General features: G+C 30.5%; 2 protein-coding genes across 6 annotated transcripts; one reads left to right on the top strand and one right to left on the bottom strand.

Moving 5' to 3' along the window:
• Positions 1–2,048: 2,048 nt before the first annotated feature.
• On the bottom strand, positions 2,049–5,190 carry LOC103490203 (actin). Of its 5 annotated transcripts, none has more exons than XM_008449607.3 (6): positions 4,954–5,123; positions 4,295–4,350; positions 4,142–4,213; positions 3,345–3,738; positions 2,510–3,123; positions 2,049–2,408 (listed from the first exon to the last, which is right to left on the bottom strand). In XM_008449607.3, the coding sequence occupies exons 3-6, from the start codon at positions 4,199–4,201 to the stop codon at positions 2,343–2,345; spliced, it is 1,134 nt and encodes a 377-aa protein (XP_008447829.1). In that variant the 5' UTR covers positions 4,202–4,213; positions 4,295–4,350; positions 4,954–5,123; the 3' UTR covers positions 2,049–2,342. The 5 variants fall into 5 exon arrangements, with proteins under 5 accessions (XP_008447829.1, XP_008447838.1, XP_008447847.1 ...); XM_008449616.3 differs by having other exon boundaries at positions 4,295–4,425; positions 4,954–5,062; XM_008449625.3 differs by lacking the exon at positions 4,954–5,123 and adding an exon at positions 4,806–4,943.
• Positions 5,191–19,023: 13,833 nt separating this feature from the next.
• On the top strand, positions 19,024–24,534 carry LOC103490189 (uncharacterized). The gene is made up of 7 exons (XM_008449583.3): positions 19,024–20,751; positions 22,060–22,150; positions 22,261–22,418; positions 22,531–22,582; positions 22,701–22,780; positions 22,993–23,086; positions 23,286–24,534. Exons 1-7 carry the CDS (start codon positions 19,156–19,158, stop codon positions 24,065–24,067), a joined length of 2,853 nt encoding a protein of 950 aa, XP_008447805.2. The 5' UTR covers positions 19,024–19,155; the 3' UTR covers positions 24,068–24,534.
• The last annotated feature ends 291 nt before the right edge of the window (positions 24,535–24,825 follow it).

Raw genomic sequence — 24,825 nt, 5'->3', positions numbered from 1 at the left:
GATCATAGAAAAGTTGGTTTTTTGGTTGTTAGGTTAGAGTACAAGATTTACACTTTTGTCAGAGAGAGAGAGAACCAACATTTATACTAAGTTACTAACTTTCAATCTTTAATGTATATATATATTAATTATTTTACCAAAACCTAAAAGCAAAAGAGTAGTAAGTTTCAGTATTCATTATCATTATTAATCAAAATTAATTAATATACATTAACGCAAAGGTTAATTAATCTATAGATCTACAATTCTTATTATTATTTTGGGGAAAACTTTCCGCCTTGAATGGCATAAGCTCTACCATTTGGATTACATTGAGATCTTTTCTTAATTAAAGGCATGAAATGCTAGTGTTCTTTAATATGTAACAATACAAAGTATTTGCTTTCTATCTTTTATGTTGTTTTTTAGGTTGAAGAGATCAAATCTCTAACTTGAAAGTCCATAATATATAATCCTATCGAACAATAAGACTGATGTTAAAATTATAAATATGTGTACATATCATCCAATCTTCTTAGTATTTTGTAAGACCTCCTATCATAAATACGTATAAACGTAGAGGAAGGAAATCCAATATCCATATAGACAGCCCGGCCCAAAACAAGAATGAATAACGAATAGGCTGAGAGAAGGGGAGGGACCCACTAACAAGTGGCAGAAAAATTTGTTGAGGAGATCATTAGTAAACACGGGATACCGAATTCAATAGTAACTGATCGGGATAAGGTTTTCTTAAGTCATTTTTGGAAAGAACTGTTTACCGCCATGGGGACATCTTTGAAAAGAAGTACGGCTTTCCACCCGCAGACCGACGGACAAACGGAAAGGGTAAATCGCTGCCTAGAGACCTACTTACGGTGCTTTTGTAACGAGCAACCCACGAAATGGCATAAATGTATCCCGTGGGCAGAGTTGTGGTATAATACCACTTTTCACGCATCGGCCAAAACAACACCATTCCAGGTAGTATATGGCCGACCACCACCACCGCTGGTACGTTATGGAGACATAAAATCTAACAGCAACAGTGTGGAACAGCTGCTGAAGGAAAGGGATCTGGTTATCAGCGCCTTGAAGGAAAATCTGATGATGGCACAAAATAGAATGAAAAAACAAGCGGATTTACACCGTAGAGAACTGAAATTCAAGGTAGGAGATGAGGTTTATCTGAAGTTGCGACCTTATAGGCAGCGATCATTGGCACGGAAACGTTGTGAAAAATTAGCCCCAAAGTTCTATGGACCTTACCAGATTGTTGAGGAGATTGGGGAAGTAGCTTACCGCCTAAACCTTCCACCCGAGGCCATCATACACAATGTATTTCACGTATCACAACTTAAATTGAAACTGAGAAATTCACACCAAGTGCAGCATATGCCACCCGCGTTGACCGAAGAATTTGAGTTACAAGTTGAACCTGAAGCAGTTTTGGGAATCCGTTGGAATACAGATATTGGAGCTAACGAATGGCTAATTAAGTGGAAGGGGTTATCGGACAGTGAAGCGACTTGGGAACCCGTTGGGGCAATGAACCAACAATACCCTTCTTTTCACCTTGAGGACAAGGTGAACTTTGAACCCACCGGTATTGTAAGACCTCCTATCATAAATACGTATAAACGTAGAGGAAGGAAATCCAATATCCATATAGACAGCCCGACCCAAGACAAGAATGAATAACGAATAGGCTGAGAGAAGGGGAGGGACCCACTAACAAAAAAAGAGGGGAATATTTAAGGGATGTTTAGGGATTGCTGAGGGGACGTTTTTATTTTGAGAAAAGACTGCTGTGGAGGCTGAAGGGAGACACCAGCATCTCTAATTGCTGGAATTCTGCTACTGTTTATTTCGTTGTTATTTTCTTTCCGTTAGCTAGCTCTTTGTTTGAGTTGTTTAAGCTTTCTTGTAAACTCTTTCTCCCTTTATATAAATAAAGAATCCACAGAGTGCTGCCTCTGTTTCTTGTAGTTTGTTGGGTTTTTCTGAGTGCAGGTGAAGGTTCCTGACATATTTCTAGTACATAACTTAATCTAAAACATAAAAACAAGTAGATAGAAAAGGATAATTATTCAAAATTTCCTCACTGATCACAATATTGAGAAGAATAAGGAATTAAAAATAAACACAATTGACTTGGCTCCAAAGGCTCACAAGGGATAACTGAATGATCGACAAAAAGTCTAAAGGTTGACACGATACATTATGATAAGAGAGAGAGAAGGTACAAAAAGAAGAGGGGAAAAAATGGAAAAACAGAGTTGAACAAAAGAGGGAAATTCAAGCAGCAATTTTCTTTCTCAGGTAAAACAGTAGTATTGAACCCGAAACGTGTTTGCTCGTGATTAGAAGCATTTCCTGTGAACAATTGAAGGACCAGATTCATCATACTCTGCCTTGGCAATCCACATCTGTATAAAAACAAACAAGCAAGCCAATTTATCAAATTTAAAGTTAGAGATTTTACTCTGCATTACGTTATGAAGGAAAACGCTTTGAAAATTAATTTCACCTGTTGGAAAGTGCTTAAGGATGCCAAGATGGAACCTCCGATCCACACACTGTATTTCCTTTCGGGTGGTGCAACCACCTTAATCTTCATGCTGCTCGGCGCCAACGCCGTGATCTCCTTGCTCATTCTATCGGCAATGCCAGGGAACATGGTTGAACCACCACTGAGCACAATGTTTCCATACAAATCTTTCCTGATGTCAACATCACATTTCATGATGGAATTGTATGTGGTTTCGTGAATACCAGCAGCTTCCATACCGATCATGGATGGCTGGAAGAGGACTTCTGGACATCGGAAGCGCTCAGCGCCGATGGTAATCACCTGACCATCAGGCAACTCATAACTCTTCTCAACAGAAGAGCTAGTCTTAGAGGTTTCTAATTCTTGCTCATAGTCGAGGGCAATGTAGGCCAATTTTTCCTTCATATCTCTCACAATTTCACGCTCGGCTGTGGTGGTGAAGGAATAACCACGCTCAGTCAAAATTTTCATGAGGGCGTCCGTGAGGTCACGACCAGCAAGATCAAGACGTAGGATAGCATGTGGAAGTGCATATCCCTCATAGATGGGAACTGTGTGACTGACACCATCTCCAGAATCAAGCACAATACCTACACCAAAGCATAATACCTTCTTGAATTACTAATTCACAAAAAAAAAAAAAAAAAAACTTAAATCCATAAATAAGGGTAAATTTAATATCATATCATTTGACATAACATCTCCCGGCATACTCAATAAACATAATTCACCAACTTTTCAAAAGAAAAAATTACAGAAACAACTTTTCAAGGCATACGTTTTTATTTTAAGCACTAACGAGAAAGCTTACCAGTTGTACGACCACTGGCATAAAGGGAAAGGACGGCTTGAATGGCTACATACATAGCTGGTGCATTGAAGGTCTCAAACATAATCTGGGTCATTTTCTCACGGTTAGCTTTGGGATTGAGTGGTGCTTCAGTGAGAAGAACTGGATGTTCTTCTGGAGCGACACGAAGTTCATTGTAGAAGGTGTGATGCCAAATCTTCTCCATGTCATCCCAGTTGCTGACAATTCCATGCTCAATGGGGTATTTGAGAGTCAAAATACCACGCTTGGACTGAGCTTCATCCCCAACATAAGCATCTTTCTGTCCCATTCCGACCATAACACCTGTATGACGGGGGCGACCAACAATGCTAGGGAAGACGGCCCTTGGAGCATCATCCCCAGCAAACCCAGCCTGATAAACAAAAAGAAATTTAGAATTTACGTCTTTGGGCAAGTTTGGAAGTGAATGATTAAAATTAATTTTTTGATTTTCAAAATCAGAATAAAACATACTCTAAATCAATCCAAATCAATTTTGATGATATGAAAATTGTAAAATCAAAAACTATTTTGCATGATTAAAAAATATGTTTAAGAGTAATTTTGAAAAAATGATTTTAATAATTTCAAAACCACTCTCAAGGCTCATCTCTTTGGTTGAATAGAAAGAAAATAGTAACAAATAGACATAATTAATAACACAATTTTAACCAATAGATTCATAAGCATTATACTAAAGATTTCTTCAAAAAAAAAAAAAAAGAAGTAAAAATTTCAGAAAATTTAATCCTCAAGTGAAGGTAGAATTCATTCACCTTAACCATCCCTGTTCCATTATCACAGACGAGAGGCTGGATATCCTCGTTATCAGCCATCTTTTATATTGTCTGCAACAGAATTTTAGATTGCATCAAACTTATATAAAAGAAAAATAAATTAACCGATCTGAAGAAAAGATGCAAGGAAACCTGGAACGGTTCTTTCAGAGCTAGGAAGAAGAAAACAATATGCTAAGCTCCTGAATCTAATATATGAGAAAATAATCAGTCTTCAAATTCATCAATCATGTTCCCCAAAATCATACAATGCAGCTCAGATCCTTGACATATAACATATGAAAGTTGCATCAGGACATCAAATGATTCTTTCTGATATTTCAGAAAACAACTTAGTCACAAGTAAAATAGATAGCATTCGTCCTCTGCTTCGTGCAGAGTAAGGCAAATCACAGGCCGATCAATGCTCCACAATCTTTTCAAAAACTCATACTCTGATTTAAGAACATCCAGGAAAACAATACACCAGTCGTTAAGCAACTGAAGCATTACTCGAAAGAATCTTTCGATGTTCATAAAAAAATCAAATTATAAACAAAGAAATAGCTCAATAAGAAGGTAAAAAAAAAAAAAGATCCAAGCAAAAAACGCGAAGAAAACCAATAAACCAGTCAAATGGAGAGCTAGAACATAAAAAAACTACCACAATATATTGTTTCGACTCGAAAGAATCCAGGAACGCCGATCGTTTGGAAAGAAATTCGAGAATGGAAATCAGTACATTATGATGAGAAGAACGTAGAGAAACAAAGCATTCATCGAAGAAATTAGAGATGAAAATTTTGCAGTACCTTTTTTAAAATTTTTTGGTTTTGGTTTTCGAAACCCTTGGAAATCAAAAGCGCTTGAGCTCGAAGTTGATTTCTTAGCTAGCAACTACCCGCCTCACGAGGCGTGGACGTCACGGTTTATTTCAAAACAACAAAAAAAAAAACGGAAAACGGACGATGCAAAAATACGAAGTCAAAAAGAAAATTAAAATAATAACAATAATAATAATAATAATAATAATAATAATGGGAAATGGGAAATGGGAAATGAAATTTTCGTCCGAAATGAAATGCGAGTGAAATGCACTCCAAATTCGGTCTCATTTTGACCGATCCTTGGTCATAAGCACTTGATCAACGGTCCACATGACCCGTCACTTTGATCTGGGCCGCAGGTGGATCCAGCTGTCATCCTCTCTCACTAATCACATGTTATTGTTTAAATGAAAATGGGGATTGGATAATTAATTTAGTTAGTTAATTTACAATTTCATTTACTCCTTCAGTAATTGTTATTTCTTTTTCTTTCAAAAACAAGGATAAAAAATCTATTGTTAATTTCTTTAATACATCTGTTTTTTATTTTCTTAATTACAATAATTGAGCAACATTTGTGATATTTTTCAACTCTTTATTTTTTTTTTCCTAAGAAGAAAATTCATTGTTTAAATTTATGATACTTTTTTTTTAATTTAATCCCCGTTGTTGGTGACATTTCGTCAAAATTTATTCGATTTTAACCATTTCTAATTATATTAGTGTTGAAATTGATCTATCACAACTTCATTTATGTGATATGATGCGAGATAAAAATAAATAATATGTCAAGAACGAAATTTAATTTCATAAGCTAACTAAAAAAAATTATAACTAATCTAATATTTGGTTGGTCTCAATACTTGTTTTAACATTTTAAATCACTAAATTTTTTATATTCACGTCAGTGAACATATAAATTTTTTATTACTGATATTGGTTTATTTGATCTTGATTTTCTTTCTTTTCCAACAACAGTAATTCCTAAACTCTAAAAACGGTAAAATCATACAACTTTTCTTTTCCAATATATGAACAATATTATTTATTTTTATCTTCTTCTATACCTAATTTTATTATTGTTGTGGTGGTTGTAGTTGTAATTATTAAAAAGCCACTATATGGTTTCTAAGTTTTGAATATGGCTTTCCTTAAAAGGTAGGACTCCATCGCTTTGAGAACTTTGTTGAAACTCTTCTTTCTATTATCAAAATGTGATAGTGGAGGTGGTTACTTTAATTTCTAGTGACAGTGTAAAAAATCTTAAATAAAAAATCTTACTATATTTGTTATTTACAAATTTAAATTTCTAAATATAATGTGTTTAGGGTTTAGATTTTAATTAATTCAATAACAATCTTAGAAAGAAAAAAAAATTACACAAGGTTAGAAATTTCCAATAAATAAATTGTAAAATATTTATTTCAAATGATATACGAGAACTCTTATTGCTACTTTAGTTCAAATTCGAATATTATACTTTTTAATGAAGAGGAAATCCTTAAAAATATAATATACTCATGAGCTTTGTAGAGGATACTATTGGTATATAACAAAAAGATACATGTCAAAAAAACACCTCTAATAATAGAAATAACATAGCACAAGAAAAAATAGAAACAATTAAAAAAATACAAATAGAGAATAAGACAATTTGAATACATTTAGAAGCTTAATACGAGTACTATTAAAATTAGGTTCTAAAGAAAAAACAATCTTCTAACTTCTAAAAATTAAAAGAACGAAAGAAGAATTATATGATGAGAAAATCGTTTAAATAAAGAGATTATTAAATTTGGAGGAAATTTCTATGCCATAAGAAAATAATTTTTTTTTTATTTTGTATTTTTATTATGCAACCAAACGTAGTAATAGAATTGGTCTTTTAATAGAAGAAAAAAAAAACTAAAAAGGGTTTTTCATATTGTTATTTTTTAATAGGGATGGGTTATAAATGACACAAAAGATATTAAACTATTTATTAATGTAGAAAAAAAATTTATATGTATTATAAAGACGGATGTATTCTCTTATGTTTTTTTAAATAGTTTAAATATTCGTAAAATAAATCAAAATATTTATAAAATATATATGTGTTATATTGGTAAAAATTTTATTATTTAAAATAATTTTATTTTTAAAAGTTTCCATTCCATAATTTTTTTTTTCTAACAAAAATTATATATATTCAAAAGTATTATATGAAGAGTTAAAATACTTTTGGGTAAATATTGATAGTTTTTAAAAGTGTTACAAAATGTAGTTGACTCATTTTGATTATCTTTTTTAGGAAAAAGAGAAATACTCATATTAAATCAAATAACCGTAATTAATTTCAAACGTGATCTCCAACTACGCAAGAAAATGGAAAATTCATTGATTCCCACTAACATCCGTGGTGGTCTATTTAGCTAACGCATGAGTCACCTCATTACAAAGACAGAAGCTAAAAGAATATCCTTTAATAGACATATTCCAGAGGATTTTAATTAAAATTTGCAAATTAGGTTCCACCCAAACATTGTTAAAACTTAATCTAAACTCTCCCCCTATATAGTTGAATAGAGATACTTCCCTAAAAAAAAACCACTACTTTGATTAGTTTATATATAGGAAAATTTTTATAAATGTAACAAAACATCAAATTATTTACTAACAAAACTCATGAAGTTAACAATTTTTTAAATATTTAAGGTTTTTCCTTCCATCTTTCTTCTCTTACTCGCAATCTCTTTCATCGTCTTTCTTCTTTTTTTTGTCATTTCTTTCCGTTATATTTCTTCTTCTCGTCTTCATTTTTTCTGCTTCGATTTCTTTCCATCGTCTTTCTTCTTTTCTTTTTTTTTATTTACGTCATTTAAATTTGAGTAACCAAAACCAAACGACCGTATATAAAAAAATAGCAAAGTCTAAAAGATCATATTAGAGTAGTCAAATCTAAACGATCGTGTAAAAATATTAAATTAACGTTTTGAGAAATTTAACCGATCGTGTACCAAAATTTGAAAAAAAAAAAATCGTTTAGATTTGGGTTTCCAAATCTAATAACCAAATTTAAACATAACAAAATTAAATGATCATGTAACAAAATTAAGCGATATAATTGAAAAGATAAATTGTAGTCATATCTAAACGATCGCATACCAAACAATAACCAAATCCAAACGATTGCAAATATATTACGCATTCGTTATTGACGGCATGATTGACAGAACATTTTTTGTATTTTGTACGATGGGCCTTTGAGCTTTTTCTGTTTTCAAAATTGTTATATACAATGTAAATTCTTTACTACTTTGTTCTACTTTTGAAAAGACCCGATCATATATACTAATATAATCATAGGCCAAATAACAATATATAATTAATTAATTAATGATCATATATTAGACGAGACATTTTACTAAACTAAAATCTTAAAAGTAATAAAATAACACTGATAATAATACTATATATATGATTTAAACTCTGAAGACCCATAACTTTTTGTTTGTGTGTGAATTTACAAGGAAATAATTAGTTAACTAGAAATATCAAATAAATACAAAAGTAATTTTAAAATTGAAAGAGTAAAATAATCATATACAAAAAAAGAAAAAAAAAAAAAAAGACTCATTAGATACAACGAGTTTTTCTTAATCACAAACTAAATTTATATACACAATAGATATCTCAAGAATATAACTACCTTAAATGAGTGGAAAATAACATGAGAAATTATCGATATTTTTAAATGGAGAAAATGATAACGAAATCAACCCAAACATGAAATGATAGGTTTTCAAACAATGGATGAACATGACCATTTTTTACCGTAAGAAATTAATTCATGTTTTTTTAAATAATGTTATAATAAATATTTTCAACACCGTTTTATTGTTTACAACCATTGTTGAAGATTACAATATATAATACAACAATAAAATTCAAACCAAACACCTTTTTTTTTTCCCTGCCTTAGTAAAGCAATATATTAATTTATTCATAATATCATATAGCTTTCCCTTTTCGTGACTCTTTCAAAAAAGAAATTGGTCCCATCAATCCAATTAAGACCTGCAATCCTAATTCTCTCCTCCGTTGACATTACCATTCATTGACGATATGCTCACCATTTATTTTTCTAAAGGGAAGAAATAATTTTTTTTTTTTTTATAACTTTTCCTCTCCTTTGAATTTTGTTTGTAAAACAATTAATTACATGTTCAATTTTTTTTTTAAAAAAATTAAACATGTTTTTTTTTATGTCTGGTTCGTCAAATTCTAAATTTTTTTTTTTTTGAAAGCTAGTAAATTATAGATAAGAAAAAGAAAAGAAATTTAGGTGGACAATAATGTGTATATTAACAAAAAGTTGAGGAACCAAATGTGTTTTTCTAACACAGTTTAATTTAATAAGATATGTATTTATAAAGAAGAAAAAAGTTAAGGAAAATGAAAAGATATATATATATATATATATATATATATATATATATATAAATAGGGGAAGGTGATATGGGGACAGGTGGGGGTGATAATTGCAAAACGTGGAATATGATGGTTGGTAATGGGGTGGCACCATCATCAAAATCATTTGAATCAACATCCCAACACCTTTTTCTTTAATTCTTTCTTATTTCTCTTTTTGCTTTCTAATTTCCGTACATTCCTCCTGACATCAATTCTTGATATATGTGTGGATTTGGTTCGTTAGTTTCATACACAAGTTTAGTCTTTTCCTTTATAATAATACCCTTATTCCATTCTTCATTTTTCAACGTGAAAATATGATTAAAAGGTTATATGGAGTTTTTTTTTTTTCTTTTTTTTTTTTTTATGATATTTAGAATTAAAAAAGATGATATGATTATATACTAAGGTAAATTTTAAAAATTTGGAAATGAAACGTGATTTTTGTAAATCTGAAGACTAAAATGGTAATTTGCCTTAAAATTAAATAACCTATTTTAATAGACATCATTTCATGTATAAATGCTATTTTCTTTTTGTAGGCATATAAATGCCATTATAGTTGGGGGTATATTTGTTTGTTTGTTTTTCTTTTTCTCTCTATATAAAACTTTATTTTAAGTAATTCAACGTGAAAGAGATTTAGGGCATTGTTGTTGGTGAGGATAATTATGATTCAATTTTTGTGGCGATTCATGGATCAAACAAAATTTATTATCTCTAATTCAAATGTTGGATAATAAAGTTAAAGTTATTTAATTAATTAATTTTGATTGTTGTAACTTTGTTAGTCATGAGACTTAATTGTATACTTTATATTGGTTTTAAAAAGAAAATGAATCATTTTTTGTTTGGCTAAAAATTACACTCTAAAATATTTCTAAAACGATTTTGATTTTATAAAAATCACATTTGAAAATATAAAATCAAACACCAAATTTGAATATGAGAGAATAAATATGAGTTTTATGATAAAAGTGATTTTTTAGTTATTTCAAAATCATTCTCCCGATTTAACAAATTTGAAATCACTTTCAACTAATTTTTTTTTTTTTAACTTAACTCATTTGGGGTGTGGTACACTTTTTCAAAAATCACTCTAGGACCTTCTTTTGAATCAGAGCTAAAAGATAGGATACTATTTTGACTTTGAATTACATTTTCTGAATTTAGTTCAAGGGACATTCAATTTCCAATTAATTTATAAGATTCCAATAATTAATTCTCTCAAATTTATGGGTCTGTTCAAGTACTAATACCTTTAGAACAATAATTCAATCTCCACAATTTCATAGGATTCCAAGTCCAATAAATGAGAGTAATACAATTATTAACTGGCGCATATTCACCTCCTTTAATATGCTGAAATAAAATGTACACATAGTTTTTGAAACATGATTATTATTATGTTACGATGTATTTGTACATTTCTAATTCAAAAGTATATTATGAACACACATCGACGTAGTACTTGACCCAACATTTCAATAGAAGGCATTAGATTGTATTAATTAAAAGACTTTTAAAGATGAGAATCAACTTACTTCTTTTAAAGCCATAATATAATGTTTTTGATTATACCAAGGTTTTCAAGTCATATTGGGTAGGTTCAGTTTTCAAACCAAATAGGGTCAATGCATGGAAAAGAGAAGCTTGAACTTTGGCCTGGTTGAAACTGAGAGACTCATGAGGTTAATAATGATAAATAAGAGTTAATTATGATATGGGTTTCAGTTAATTATGATGATAAGGGATATGGTGTGTCTACTCTTTCAACCCCAAGCGTTAGGGAAATATTATTGGAAAATAAAAATAAGATAAGATGTAAAATCAGGGCTTAGGGATATCAGCCTATATGATGTAGAGTATGTCCCATTACACTTTTATGTTTCATACTATATTTTATAAATAATTGTTCTTTACCTACTTATCTTGTCTTCATAGACCCTCATGTATTTTCAGTGATAGAGTTTATTATATATTATTATTATTATTATTTACATAGGTGCAGATCAAATTTCTGCTTCTTAAAAGTTCTAAAGTTTAATATACAAATTTTATGTGAGTTGAGAGCTAATACTTATTTTGTCATATTTCTAATATTATTCTAATACTTACCTATACCAAGCTAATTTTGAAAAATACTATATATATATTGTTTTTCTTCCCTTTTATACGAGTCGCGTTGTTGTTTATATTACAAATTAAGAGATTATTTATTGCACGATTGCAATTATACGGGTAAGATTGAAGCAACTACGTTTGAACTTAACTATGTGTGAACTACATATCTAAGAGATTGAAAAAAACTAAATGTAATTAACATGCATTTCTTTCTTTTCTTTGAGGTTAGATGTTGAAAACTTCTTACGAAGAAGAAAAAACAATTTATAATAAGGAAAAATAAAATTAAAAATAATTTTAATTCAGGTTACTTTTTTGGTGTAGATTTTGTGGTTTGTTTAGTTATAATTTTGCATTTTTTTTAATAAAAGATTTGCTTGCTACATGCATAATAATTACTTAATAATGGTATTTTAAAAAGAAAAAATTAGTAAAAAAAAAAAGAGTATAATTTATACAATAATTGTTTGACAAAATAGACTAGAAAAATGACTCACTACAAAGAAACATACTTAGTATGTTTTTCTTGTACAATGATTAATATGATAAGAGATATAACCTCCAACTTCACAAATGGAAATGCATATGCATGTGAATTACAACAAATAAGAAGAAAAATAGCAATAATCAATCTCTTAATTTGTAAGGTTTAGCTAAGGATTTTAAAAATGGGAGCCCCTCACATAAACAAATATAAATATCAAATATAGTAATCCGAAAGGGTATTTCCAAATTTAGTAAAATCCCAAAAATATAATTAACTTGATTATGCGTTAAATCTTTAAATGCTTATATATTTATTGAAAGCATATATAATCTATTACTTCATTTTAGTTAAAATACTAATAGTAATAATGCACTTAATTTATAACCATGTATTTCTTTCAGATGATATTGTATTAAAAACAGCAATTTATTACAAAAAGAAAACCCTCTCATTTGCAATTTTGGAAAATTTTAAAAGATAGAGAGCAATATTTCAATACAATAAATTATATGTTCTTGTAACATGCTTAACAATGATTCAATAGTAAAAGAATTCAACTTTTAGATTTTTTTATATATAATTTGCGGAGTAAAACAATTAACAAATTCAACGTGTAAATATTAATAATAAAGAAAAAGGTAACTTGTGTTTTTATAGGCAAACACAATATTATGATATTAATTGAGACACTTGATCAAGTAAATATTAATTATATTAACATTAGTAATAAATAAATATATTCCAAGTTAAAAATAATTATAATAGGTAATAACCTTTAGAATAATTATTAAGCATGTAACTATATTTTAAAAAAATTACAAATATAACAAAGTTTATCAAGGATAAACTTCGTTGATAAACTTTTATAGTTTATCAATGATAGACCAACATTTGCTACATGGATCTATTAGTGATCCTATCATTGATAGATTTTGACAAATTTTGTTATATTTGCAATATTTTTAAAACGTTGCTATATACTTAATTATTTTGAATATAATTGCTACGTTTGCAACTATCCCTAAAATTAAATTATATGCGTAGAATCAAATCTATCTATTGGTTTCATTCAAGAAAAGATAAAAATAAAATAAAATAAAATAAAACTTATTTAATATATTTTAAGATTATGACAATTTCTCTCGCGAGTTCTTAATTTTTTTTTAACTGATATAAGTCAAATCTAATATCAATTGCTAAATGAAAAATATATGATTTGTTACAATTATTCCTCCAACTTTTAGTTTAGTGAATTATATCTTTAAAGTTTATCATGGTTGCAATGCAATTAGTCCCTTTAATTATGATGGGTTGTTTTAAAACTAAAAAAAATACAAATATGGATTCTCTCTCATTTCACAGATCTTCAATATCTTCGTCTTCTTCCTTGCTTTCAACAATGGTCATTTGTATGTTGGAAGCAATATAATAATTGGAATGATCGCAATCTGTGGAATCTCTGTCTTCAGAAATACTGTTCAAGCTCGCAGAAGTAGAAGATTTGAAAAGAGAAATACGAGGGGAAGGAGCTTTTTCTTAACGAACTACATAATGACCATTGTTGTTGAAAGTAAGGAAGAGGAAGATGAAGAGGGTGAGAAGCCGAGGTGGAAGGAGAAGGGAAGGGAAGGGAAAGAGCGAGATGTTGAGATGAGAAACAATCTTTTTATTTTATTTTTAAAATAATTATATTCTTCGTAATTACAAAGAGGATATTTGCAACTATTAACAAACTTGAATTGTCTACGTAATTTCTATTATATTAAATTTGTCTTTATCGAATTACAAGTTTAGTCTTTTGAATCAACTTATAATTTAAGATGATATTAGCGTAGATTTTTTTATCATTTTGTATGATTTATAATATTTTGCATTTAATTGATAGAAAAAATCTAAATAAAAAGAAATGGTTGTAAATATAATAATTAATTAAATTCAAAGAATAACATTATATATATATATATATAAAAGAAGTAGCCAAAGAAAGATGCACAGTTCACATGCAATATTGGCACGTGCGAGGGGAAGATAGAAAAGTTAGATAAGAAGGGTGAGAAGAGAAGGGGAAACTGGGCGAAGGATCCAATGCACTGATTAATTTTATAACTCTTTTGCGTTTCCTCTCCTTCTTCAGTTGAAACCGTTTTCCATCGCTTTCTCTCTCTTTCTCTCTGACAATATCACTCACTCACTCACAACCTCCATTATTATTTATTCCCTCTTCCGATCTCCATTCCATCCTCTCCTCCTCCTCCTCCTCCTCCTCCTTAATTCTTCAAATCAAATCTCCTTGGCATCTCGCCCATTTCCCTATCTCATTATGACCTCAGAATTCCAAGAAATCTCCCCCAGGCCCCCCCTCCCTTTGCCTGACCATCAGATTTCCTTGATCCGCCTCGACCACATCGACTTCCTTTTCGATTCCTTCTCCAGCTCCATCACTACTCCACCTTCTCTCCCCTCCCCTTCCGATTCCATACAAGATCAACCACCTGTTTCCATCTCCGCCGTTGATGACGATGAAGAACATAGCGACGGTTTCACAACCCCCATCTCTTCACATCATAAGATTCCTGTCATTCCACACTGTCCCCCGGCTCCTTCAAGACCCAAACCCATCTCCTTGTCCAGAACGTTGTCCGCGCGAGCCTCCGCCGTTCGTAGAGGTTTTCTAGTGTATATCTCCGACGAGATCGTTGATTCCATCTTTTCCGATGATTTGCTGCATCATAAGAGTAAGAAAGCTCGGAAAGACGACGATAATGGCGGTGAATGAAATTTAGTTAAATTTAACTATATTTTTTCTTTTTTTTTTCCTTCTTTTTCTCTTTTTTTGATCTCATGTTTGAAGATCCAAAACGGCGACGAATCCTAAATCGTAAATGTGAAGTTAATTCCACTTTTCCCCCCATCTTCTTTTGGGTATTTGCTTAATATAATTTAGTTTAGGAGGAGGGCTTTTTGCTGCTCAAAAGGAAGCTGAATTTGGATAATTATGCGATCCTAGATTTTGATATTTTCATACTTCATTATAAATATAATTTATCCATTTGAAAAGCCTAATATACCTTTCTCACATTTTCGACCTTTTGAAGGCTATACCTTAATAATTAATTGCATTAACATAAATTATACAATTTTATGTATCTATTAACTATTTTAAAATAACCCTAACTAAATATCGTATTTCTAATTTCTTTGGCCATTTTAAAATTTATCAATATATTTAACCTATTCACAAAATTGAGCAAAATTCATTACTCTCTATACTCTATACTCTATTCAAAAAATTGGCCATTTTTCATTTTTTTGCTATCAATAACACAACTCTCCTTCTTTTTTTTAAGTCCTTCTAGATACACATTAATATTAAATAGAGTATTTGATAAAATAAAATAAATAAAGGTTAAAAGTGTAAACATTAAAATCTAAAGATCAAATTGAAACAAAACTCAAAACTCAATGATAAAGTTGTAACATTTTGAAACCAAACTCAAAATTTATTTTGAAATTTATAACAAAAATGAAAGACATTTTTCCAAACGAAAAATATAAAGTCTAGAAGTTGTTAGAATGCATATGTACTGAATTTGAATCTTTATTATTTTTTTTTTTTTAATTTTGATAAAAATAAATCTTAAAGTGAAGTAAAAATTATCCAAGTCATGAATTTAATTAGCTCGACAATAATTTATATACGTCATAATTTCTGGAGTCAGAAAGGTTGTTGATAGCATTGTTTTGAAAAAGATGTAATAACAAACCACTTGTGTAGTTAGCTTAATTTCATTTTCCATATATATTGTTCTGAAATTATTCTTAAACCTTTGTCATATGTATATTTTTGTTCTAGAAATTCAACGAAGACTTGGATTTGGAATATCCTAAGTATTCAAGATATTAGTTGAGAAAATATTTCTAAATCATTGGAGCCGACAATATTATTTGTTCATTAAACTAAAAGTGGTTAAAGAATTATTATGATGATGAAAATATTTATAAAACAAGGACGATTATAAGTGCATTTTAGTGTCTATTATTTATAAATATTTATAGAATTTAAAGTTTTAACTTGTGTTGTTATAAATATTTTGATTTATTTGACTATATATATGAAAAATGCTCTACATCGATGACATTTTGAAGAATCTATAATCGAAAAAACAACAGTCTAATTAAAGGTGATAGGTAATAGTATAGGATTAAAAGGAAAAAAGTGAATTGTGAATGATGGAGGTGGATGTGATTGAGATAAAACATATGGGTAAAGTTAAAAGCATGTTGGTTTGGATCTTAATGACATAGATTTTTGTGCCAAACACTAGTATATTTTAGTACAAGATTGTGTAAGATTATTTTTAGTAATGAAGAGGGAATTTGCCCCTTTATGCATGTTTTGTCCCTTTCATCATTTAATCACATTACCCGAAAAAATAAATAAATAAATAAATAAAACTTTATTGCATAAGATAATGGATAGAACGTTCTTGTCAAGAGTGTTTAGTTGTATCTATTCTCGATAAGCTAAGTTGAGTTGGTAATTATTATATGAAAGAGTAATTAAAAGAGAGTTGTTATATGAAAAATATTAAGATAACATCAATTTCGTTAATTGTTGATGTACCCAAATTGTTGGTAGGCTTTTTTTACCTATTTACTTTAATTACATGTTGGTTATTACCTTTACCATATATATATATATATATATATATATATAAACAATGTGTTTGATGTTTGAGTTACAATGAATATTAGAAAATCAAAAAAGTTTTGATTGATTGAGATTGGGAATGTTTATTTTAAGTTTAAAATGGATTAATAACAAGTAGTTAAGTTCAAGCGATAGAGGTTGAAAAAGAATTCCTAAATACTTTAATTTAAGATTATTTTTCAAATAAACTATATAAAATGATTAAAATATAGGATCTAAATATGGATGAAAAACTAAAGTCCATAATGTGTTAAATTATTTGGGAACTAAATCTTAATAGATGAGGCTTATGATTTTTCTCAATATTTATATGCAACTCATATGCAGCAAAATTAGTAAACCTTCCCTATTAGATGGAGAATATAGGATGATGAAGGAACATAGTATTTGGAAGACTATAACCTCATATCTATACATTAATTTCTGAGTTTCCATAATTCTTTTAAACTAATGGGTCGGCTTCTACTTATCACGCTACTCCTTTACTGTTCCAATTTTTAAATTTCATATTTTACTTATTTTTGTGTGAGTTTTGAAAGTAATATGGTTCTCGGAAATTTATAATCACAACAAATTTCTCTTGCATTGAAGAAAACCTAAATGGTATGATAGCTTGAAAATTTATTTGGGTCAGATTTTTGTGTAAAACAATAGCTCATGCAAGCTGACATATAAAATAAAATAAAATAATTGTGTAAAAATTTAAGGGAAATTGTCAAAAACAGAACCTTTCACAAAAATTTACACATTAAAAAATCAAGTCTAATAAATTTTAGTTTTAATAGTTTTATTACGTGGAATGCAAATAGCTTCCCAATTTTTTATATTTTTGAAAAAACTTCAATTTATTTATCCAAGTTATAGGGGTAGAAAAAAAGAAAAAGAAAAAAGAAAGGTATAATTTCCCTAATAACAAATGCAAGATGGGCCAAGGGCTAACCAATTGAGGCCCAGTCAAAGGCCTCTTAAAAGACCAGTTGTCTGCAGCCCACAAACCATTGAAGGGTAAAATGGGGAAAGAAGGTAAACGATTTAAATAGACTTTGAAAAGTTTAATACTAAAATCTACCGGGGGGTTTTTAGAAATAATAGAAAATATAAACTATTTATACCGACGAATAGTTTGTCAATTTTATCATTTTTGATAATACCCAAATCTATACTTTATTTTCTATTTGATTCAAACTTCTAATTTCTTGCTCAACGGTTAAATGATATTCTTTTTGACAATATTTATCTAATAAATAAATAAATCTTGTATTGCAACATGAATTTTAATTCTTAAGAAACCCGTAAACCATAATAAAAGAAAAAATGAGAGAAAGAAGAAACATAAAATAAAAAATGAAATAATTATGAAGTATAGTTCAAATATAAACGTCATGAGATATAAACCCAAAATGTAATCTATTTGATTCTATTTAGTAACTATTTTATTTTTGAAGATTAAATCTATAAACACCATTTTCATCTTCTTTGTCAATGTTCTATTAATAGTTTAGAAAAACCAAGTCAAAATTTAAAAATTGAAAAGATAGTTTTCAAAAAATCACTTTTGGTTTTGGAATTTTGTTAAAAATCCAATCATAGTATTTAAGAAAGATAGATGAAAATCATTATAAAGATATGAGAAGGAAATATATTTAAATTTTAAAAACAAAAGCAAAAAATAAAATGATTACCAAACAGGACAAAAATATTACAATATTTTTTGTATGAACAACTATATTGAGTGTATTTATAATTATATAAATTGTTGTAAATACAACTACTTTGTCTACTATGATAAAATACAACTAGTAAATAAGTCGACCTAACTACAATTCATCTTCTTTTTAGCTGTCAATAAAAAAATGTTAAAACTAGACTTACAAATGACAAAAATTCAATAAAGAGTCTAATTCAAAGGTTTGAATAATTTTGAGAAATTAATTTTGAATTTTAAAAGTTGAAAGGTATAATGGGAAATTGAAATGGGTTTTAAGGATTTGAAAAAAAAGAAAAAGGAAAAGAAAATAAATACCAATGAAATAAAATAGAAAAATAATGGAAAGGAAAAAGAGAGGAAAAATGGGAGGGCACTAAGCAAGAGACGTGGAAGGATGTAATAAAAAGCCGTTGACCGTTGACCGTTGACCGTTGACCATTTCCTTCTCCTCCAAATACAAGTTTTTTTTAACGGTAAACCGATTTCTTCTCTTCCACTTTTCTTCGCCTTTCTCTATTGAAAGGAAAATAATATATATTTTTGTTTTTTTTTTTTTTAAATAAATTATTAAATAAATTATGAAAATGAAAAAGTAAAATAAAAGTCAAATAGAAGTTCCAGAATTTCCTTCTTAATTCCTTCTTCATTCATTCATTCATTCTTCTTCTTCTTCTTTGAGTTTTCTCTTTCAACAGCCACCAAAAAATGGAGCGCAAGAAGACGATGAATTGGGATGGACTTCGAGATGATGACGACGATGATCGATTTTTCGAGTCCATTGAGAGAATGTCGTGCGCCATGCCGGAGGATTTGGCTTCCTCTTCCGACGACGAAGATTTCGAAGACAGTCGCATGTCCTTTGCCTCCGTCGTCTCCTCCGCCAAACACGACGAGTTCAGAACCTTCGCGACGTCTTCGCCGATGACGCCGGAGTACGACATTTGGATGGCGGCACCAGGATCCATTAAGGAACGTCGCAAGCGATTGCTCGAAGGAATGGGCCTGAATAGCGGCAAACAATTTCAGAGGCTTCAGAGCAAGGAATTTCAGCGGGAGGTTTCGAGGAAATTACTCGAGAATGCTCAAATTTCTCAACCAGGAACCGTTGGATCTCCAGAAGTTGTAGATCAGAAACAAGATGCATCATCACAAACGCCATTGCCGATTGTGCTCGTTCGTTCACGATCTGATGGAGATATTGATACGTTCTCAATTTCCAGGACACGGAAAGATGATCTACTCGGAAACGTTTCGAAACAGCGTCTTACAAGAACTTACTCGATGATAATGGGGTCCAGTGCTCGGATGTGCAGTTATCCTGAATCGATTAGAGTTCCTAACGAATGTAGCCAACCGATTGGGCACGGTTCAGCATTGTCGACGGTGTTCTCGAACAACAGGTTAGGGGCGTTTTTTCTGATAAAGAATCTGGACACAGGAAAGGAATTCATCGTGAATGGATACGATCAAGACGGAATGTGGAATCGACTTAGCGATATTCAAACAGGGAAACAACTTACAATGGAGGAATTCGAGAAATGCGTCGGATATTCACCGGTAGTGAAGGAATTAATGCGAAGAGAGAACGCGTCAAGAATTAACGGATTCTTCGGCGATAGGAAACTCAACGTGAATTCATATCTATCGAAGAGTTTACGAATGAGTAAAAGAAGAGGAGCAGCTCTGTTGAAGAACATCAAAGGCTCAATGACAGGTTTAATCGGGGAAAAGGACAGGGAAATTCCTCAAGCCCTAGAAACAAAACTTAGCAAGAACGCATCGTCATCCTGTCCTTCTCCGCCGCATCCATCATCGTCAACAACAGCGGCGCCGACGTCGTCAGAGTGGGTAAAAGTGAGACAGAGCGGAAAATCATACAAAGAACTGTCGGCGCTACACTTCTGTCAGGAAATTCAGGCGCATGAGGGATCAATTTGGACAATGAAATTCAGTTGTGATGCTAGATTATTAGCAAGTGCAGGTGAGGATCGAGTAATACATATATGGGAAGTGCAAGAATGTGAAGTAATGTCAATGAAACCAAATGAAGAAGGAAGTATGACGCCGCTTCATCCTTCGATCTGTCCTTCACCTGATAGACCCGGCATTGGAGATGCTTCGGCTTTGCCATCGGAAAAGAGGAAGAAAGGGAAAGGGATTTCAGGAAGTAGGAAAGGGAATGTGATTCCTGATTATGTTCATGTTCCAGAATCTGTGTTCTCACTTTCTGAAAAACCGATCTGCAGTTTGAATGGACATCTTGACGATGTTCTTGATCTCTCTTGGTCTTCTGATTCTCAGGTCAGACTCCATTACTATATTCATACTAACCTCTCTGCTTTCCATTTTTTCTTTTCATATATATATATATATATATTTTAATATTTTCTAATTTCTAGCTTTTTTTTCAGTTTAAATATTATTTTGGTAACCTCTTCAAAGTAATAATTATTTAACATTTAGGACCAAAATGTTAAATAAATTATTAAATTTACCTCTCCAAAGTTATGTCAAAAATGATTAAATTATCTAATAATAATAATAATAATGACAAAATCTAAAAATAAGATAGTTGCAATTAAACTTTTAAAATTTAAAATTATAAAAACTAAAATGATGTTTTATTATTAATAATAAAAAGACAGTTTAATGCTTTTTTTTCGTTAATGTCATCTCAAACATATATTTTTCTTATGTACGTGTGATTTGAAAAGAGAGAGAAAAAAAAAAAAAACACGTGAACTCATTGGATATCATGTCATCACAATCCACCAATATGTACAAAAAAAATTCCTCAAATAACAAAAGAAAATAGCAATCCATTTGCTTTCTATAATTTAAATTAATGTTTAAAAGACATGATTGATAATTAATTTATTCTTTAAAAATAAGAAACTTATTTTAATAATTACGAAAGGAGAAATGAAAACGGAAAAGCTTTTAAAAATATTACAATTAGATTTTTAAAAATAATTGACAAAATCACTTACCAAACCTATATGATTTTTGTTTATAATAAACAAAAGTTTAAAAACAGAATTTAAAAATTAGAAAAAACGAAACATAAAAAATTGAAATGATCAATCTAAAATTTTAGGTTGTAAAAATTTTGAATCTATTGACAGATGACAGATAGTTCTATCTATCATAGATAGATCATGAAATTTTGTTATATTTGTAAATTTGTTTAGTAATTTTGCAATTAAAAAAAATTATCTACAATTTTAGATCGGATAAATTTGTAATTTAATTGAGATAAATTAATTAATTTTTTTTATAGAAAGGGAGGGTTAAATCTCTAAAATTTAGAAAAAAAAATTATACCAAATAATCTTGAGTTTAGCTCATTTTGACAAGAATAAAATAAGTCTTTTCTTTTTCTTTTTGCTTTTTCGTGTATATTTATGTACATGCTTGTTTGTCTTTTTTACCCATTAAATTATATCAAAGGATGTTTGCATGTCGATATATATCACCAATAGACTATAAAATTTGGGTATATTTATATACTCTTTATATTTTGTGATTTAAAACAAATTTTCATTACATTTTAAAATTTCAAATATTTGAGAAGTAAAAAAGAGTTTAGTGTTGTGTTTGGAATTTTAGATGTTGCTTTCATCTTCAACGGACAAAACTGTAAGGCTATGGGACATGGAAACCAAAAGCTGTTTAAAGATGTTTGCTCACAACGATTATGGTAATTAATTAAGACTCTTTTCAATATATGTATATATTATGGAAATAAAGAAATATAATATAATTTCTGTTAATAATATATATATATATATATGTTATGATTTTATACAGTGACATGCGTACAGTTCAACCCAATGGATGATGATTATTTCATAAGTGGAGCATTAGATGCAAAGGTGAGGATATGGAACATTCCAGATAGATATGTGGTTGATTGGACTGACCTTCATGAAATGGTCACTGCCGCTACCTATACACCCGATGGCCAGGTTTGTTTTCACCTCTCTTTTTCTCCTTTTTTTTATAATTTTTTTTAACATCTTTATCATGAAAAATATTATTCAAAAATAAAAATAAGTGAATCCTTATATGTTTGTGCAGGGTGCCATAATAGGTTCACATAAAGGGACTTGCCGAATGTACAGCATAGAGGGTATTAGATACATACACCTCTCCATATTAAATTCCAATCAATTAACAGTAATAATCATAATTATTATAATTAATTAATGTTGTTTTACTTTAACTTACCAATATTATTTGGAGTATAGATTCCAAGTTAGAACAGAAGCACCAGGTTGATATTCAGAGCAAAAAGAAGAATCATGGAAAAAAGATCACTGGTTTCCAAGTAATTAAGCCTCTTTCTGCTCTTACTTAAATTGCCATCTTCTATAATTAGAATTTATTTTTAAAACTATAATTTAGTCTTCTTGATTGGATAAACTATCATAAATAGTCCAAATCATATAGACTATTATTATTATTTTGAGATTTTATCGAACTAGTGATCGGAAAAAATAGGACCGAACTTATAATTTAACCCCAAAATTACCTGAACAGTTCGTTCCTGGGAGCCCTACTGAAGTGCTGGTTACTTCTGCTGACTCTCGAATTCGAATCTTGGAAGGCGCCGAAATTACTCATAGATTCAGAGGTAAGAAGAGGACTCTTATCTGAAATCATGTCATCCTGCTGGGAGGAGCCGTAAAGTTAGAAAGGAAGAGCGATTATTTATTCCAATATTATTGTTCATTGTTCTAAAAGCTTAAAAGCCTTTTTTTCCCACTTAAAAACACTTTTTAAAATTTATGATTGGTGATGAAATAGAACTGATATTATTGTTGGATTATCAGGTTTCCGAAACACAAGCAGCCAAATTACAGCTTCGTTCAGTCAAGATGGGAAATATGTGATATGTGCAAGTGAAGATTCTCATGTTTTTGTATGGAAGAGAGAGGAGCCACGGAATCCTTCTGGAAAGAAAGGTTTGATGGCAATCAGAGGTCACGAACACTTCCCATGTAAAGATGTTTCTGTAGCAATCCCCTGGCCTGGAATGATAAGCGGCGAACCGCCATTGGTGCAAATGAACTCGAAACGACATTCAAAACGTGGCTCGTCGCAGCCAGCTTCAGCCAGCAGCTCACCAACTCGAGACGAAACCAACTCAATAGCAAACAATAAGAAGCAGTTGCCACCTCTACCAAAGAAAAATAACAATGCTGTGGAGAATAACAACAATAACAACAATACCAACAATAACAACAATAATAATGGTGGTAGTACCTCAACAACTCCTCCAGATGAAGAACAGCAGCAGCAAGCTCAAATTACTCGCTCAGAATCCAGAACTGGTGAATCACTCAGTTCATCACCTTCAGCTTCTATCAGGCATGGCGATTCACCTTCTTTGTCTTCTTCTGCTGCTATCAACAACAACCCAACATCTTCCTCCTGGTCTTCCTCTTGGTCCTGGTTTGACGTCGGAAACAGCCACGGCCACCACGCCATCCCAGCTACGGCATGGGGATTGGTCATTGTGACTGCTGGGCTGGGAGGTGAAATAAGGGCCTATCAAAATTTTGGACTGCCACGTAGGATTGGACGACAGACTAATTTCTGGCCAACTACATAGTATGTATAATGATTGGTGACCAAACAAATTTCCATGGTGTTCTCCTTAGGATTGGGAATTTGCTTCTAGTTTTGCTATATCATAGAACTCTTCTAGTGAAACTCAGTACAAGGATAGAGTTCTCAACACATATAGGCTAAAATGCAAGCTGCCGGGAGGTTTGTTTCAAAGGCTAAAGCTGCTGCTTTTGTAGATTATTACATACATCAAAGATGAACTTCAGAAAGTAAAGTAAAAGTACCACATACTTGCCAACAGATTTTGGTATTCAACATTATTACATTACTTTTTTGTATATATACTAGAATGCTGGTAACTATTGAAGAATTCAAGCAATTCTTGAAATATCCTAGGCAGGTTAACAAGTTTTAATCACAGAGGCAGCCATTAAGCCATCTGGTGTTCTGCTTTTCTTTTTAGTACAATCAGGGAAGGAAATAAAATAAAATCGTTGTCTCCTGAAATTATCTCATTGATATTATTCCCAAATTCTCCTTCAAACATTTCTCAAATTGTAGATCGATACAATTTGAAAGAATGCAAATGGTAGAATGTGCAAACCAATCAACTTTGTTTTATTGGATTAACAGTTTCTACTCGAGTGGTCAAATGATTTATTTTCTTGCATCTAATTAATACTTTCAAATGAACAGGTAAATCGTAGACTCTAATTAATACTTTGAAATGAGAGTTCATGGCCAAGCCTTATGAAAAATTATATCAAGTTTTATAATGGGGAAAAACATACTAATTAAAGT

Source organism: Cucumis melo, chromosome 8 (assembly GCF_025177605.1).
Source record: "Cucumis melo cultivar AY chromosome 8, USDA_Cmelo_AY_1.0, whole genome shotgun sequence".
Lineage (NCBI taxonomy): Eukaryota > Viridiplantae > Streptophyta > Magnoliopsida > Cucurbitales > Cucurbitaceae > Cucumis > Cucumis melo.
The sequence above is the reverse complement of the archived record's forward strand: the minus strand, read 5'-3'. Positions and strand labels throughout refer to the sequence as shown.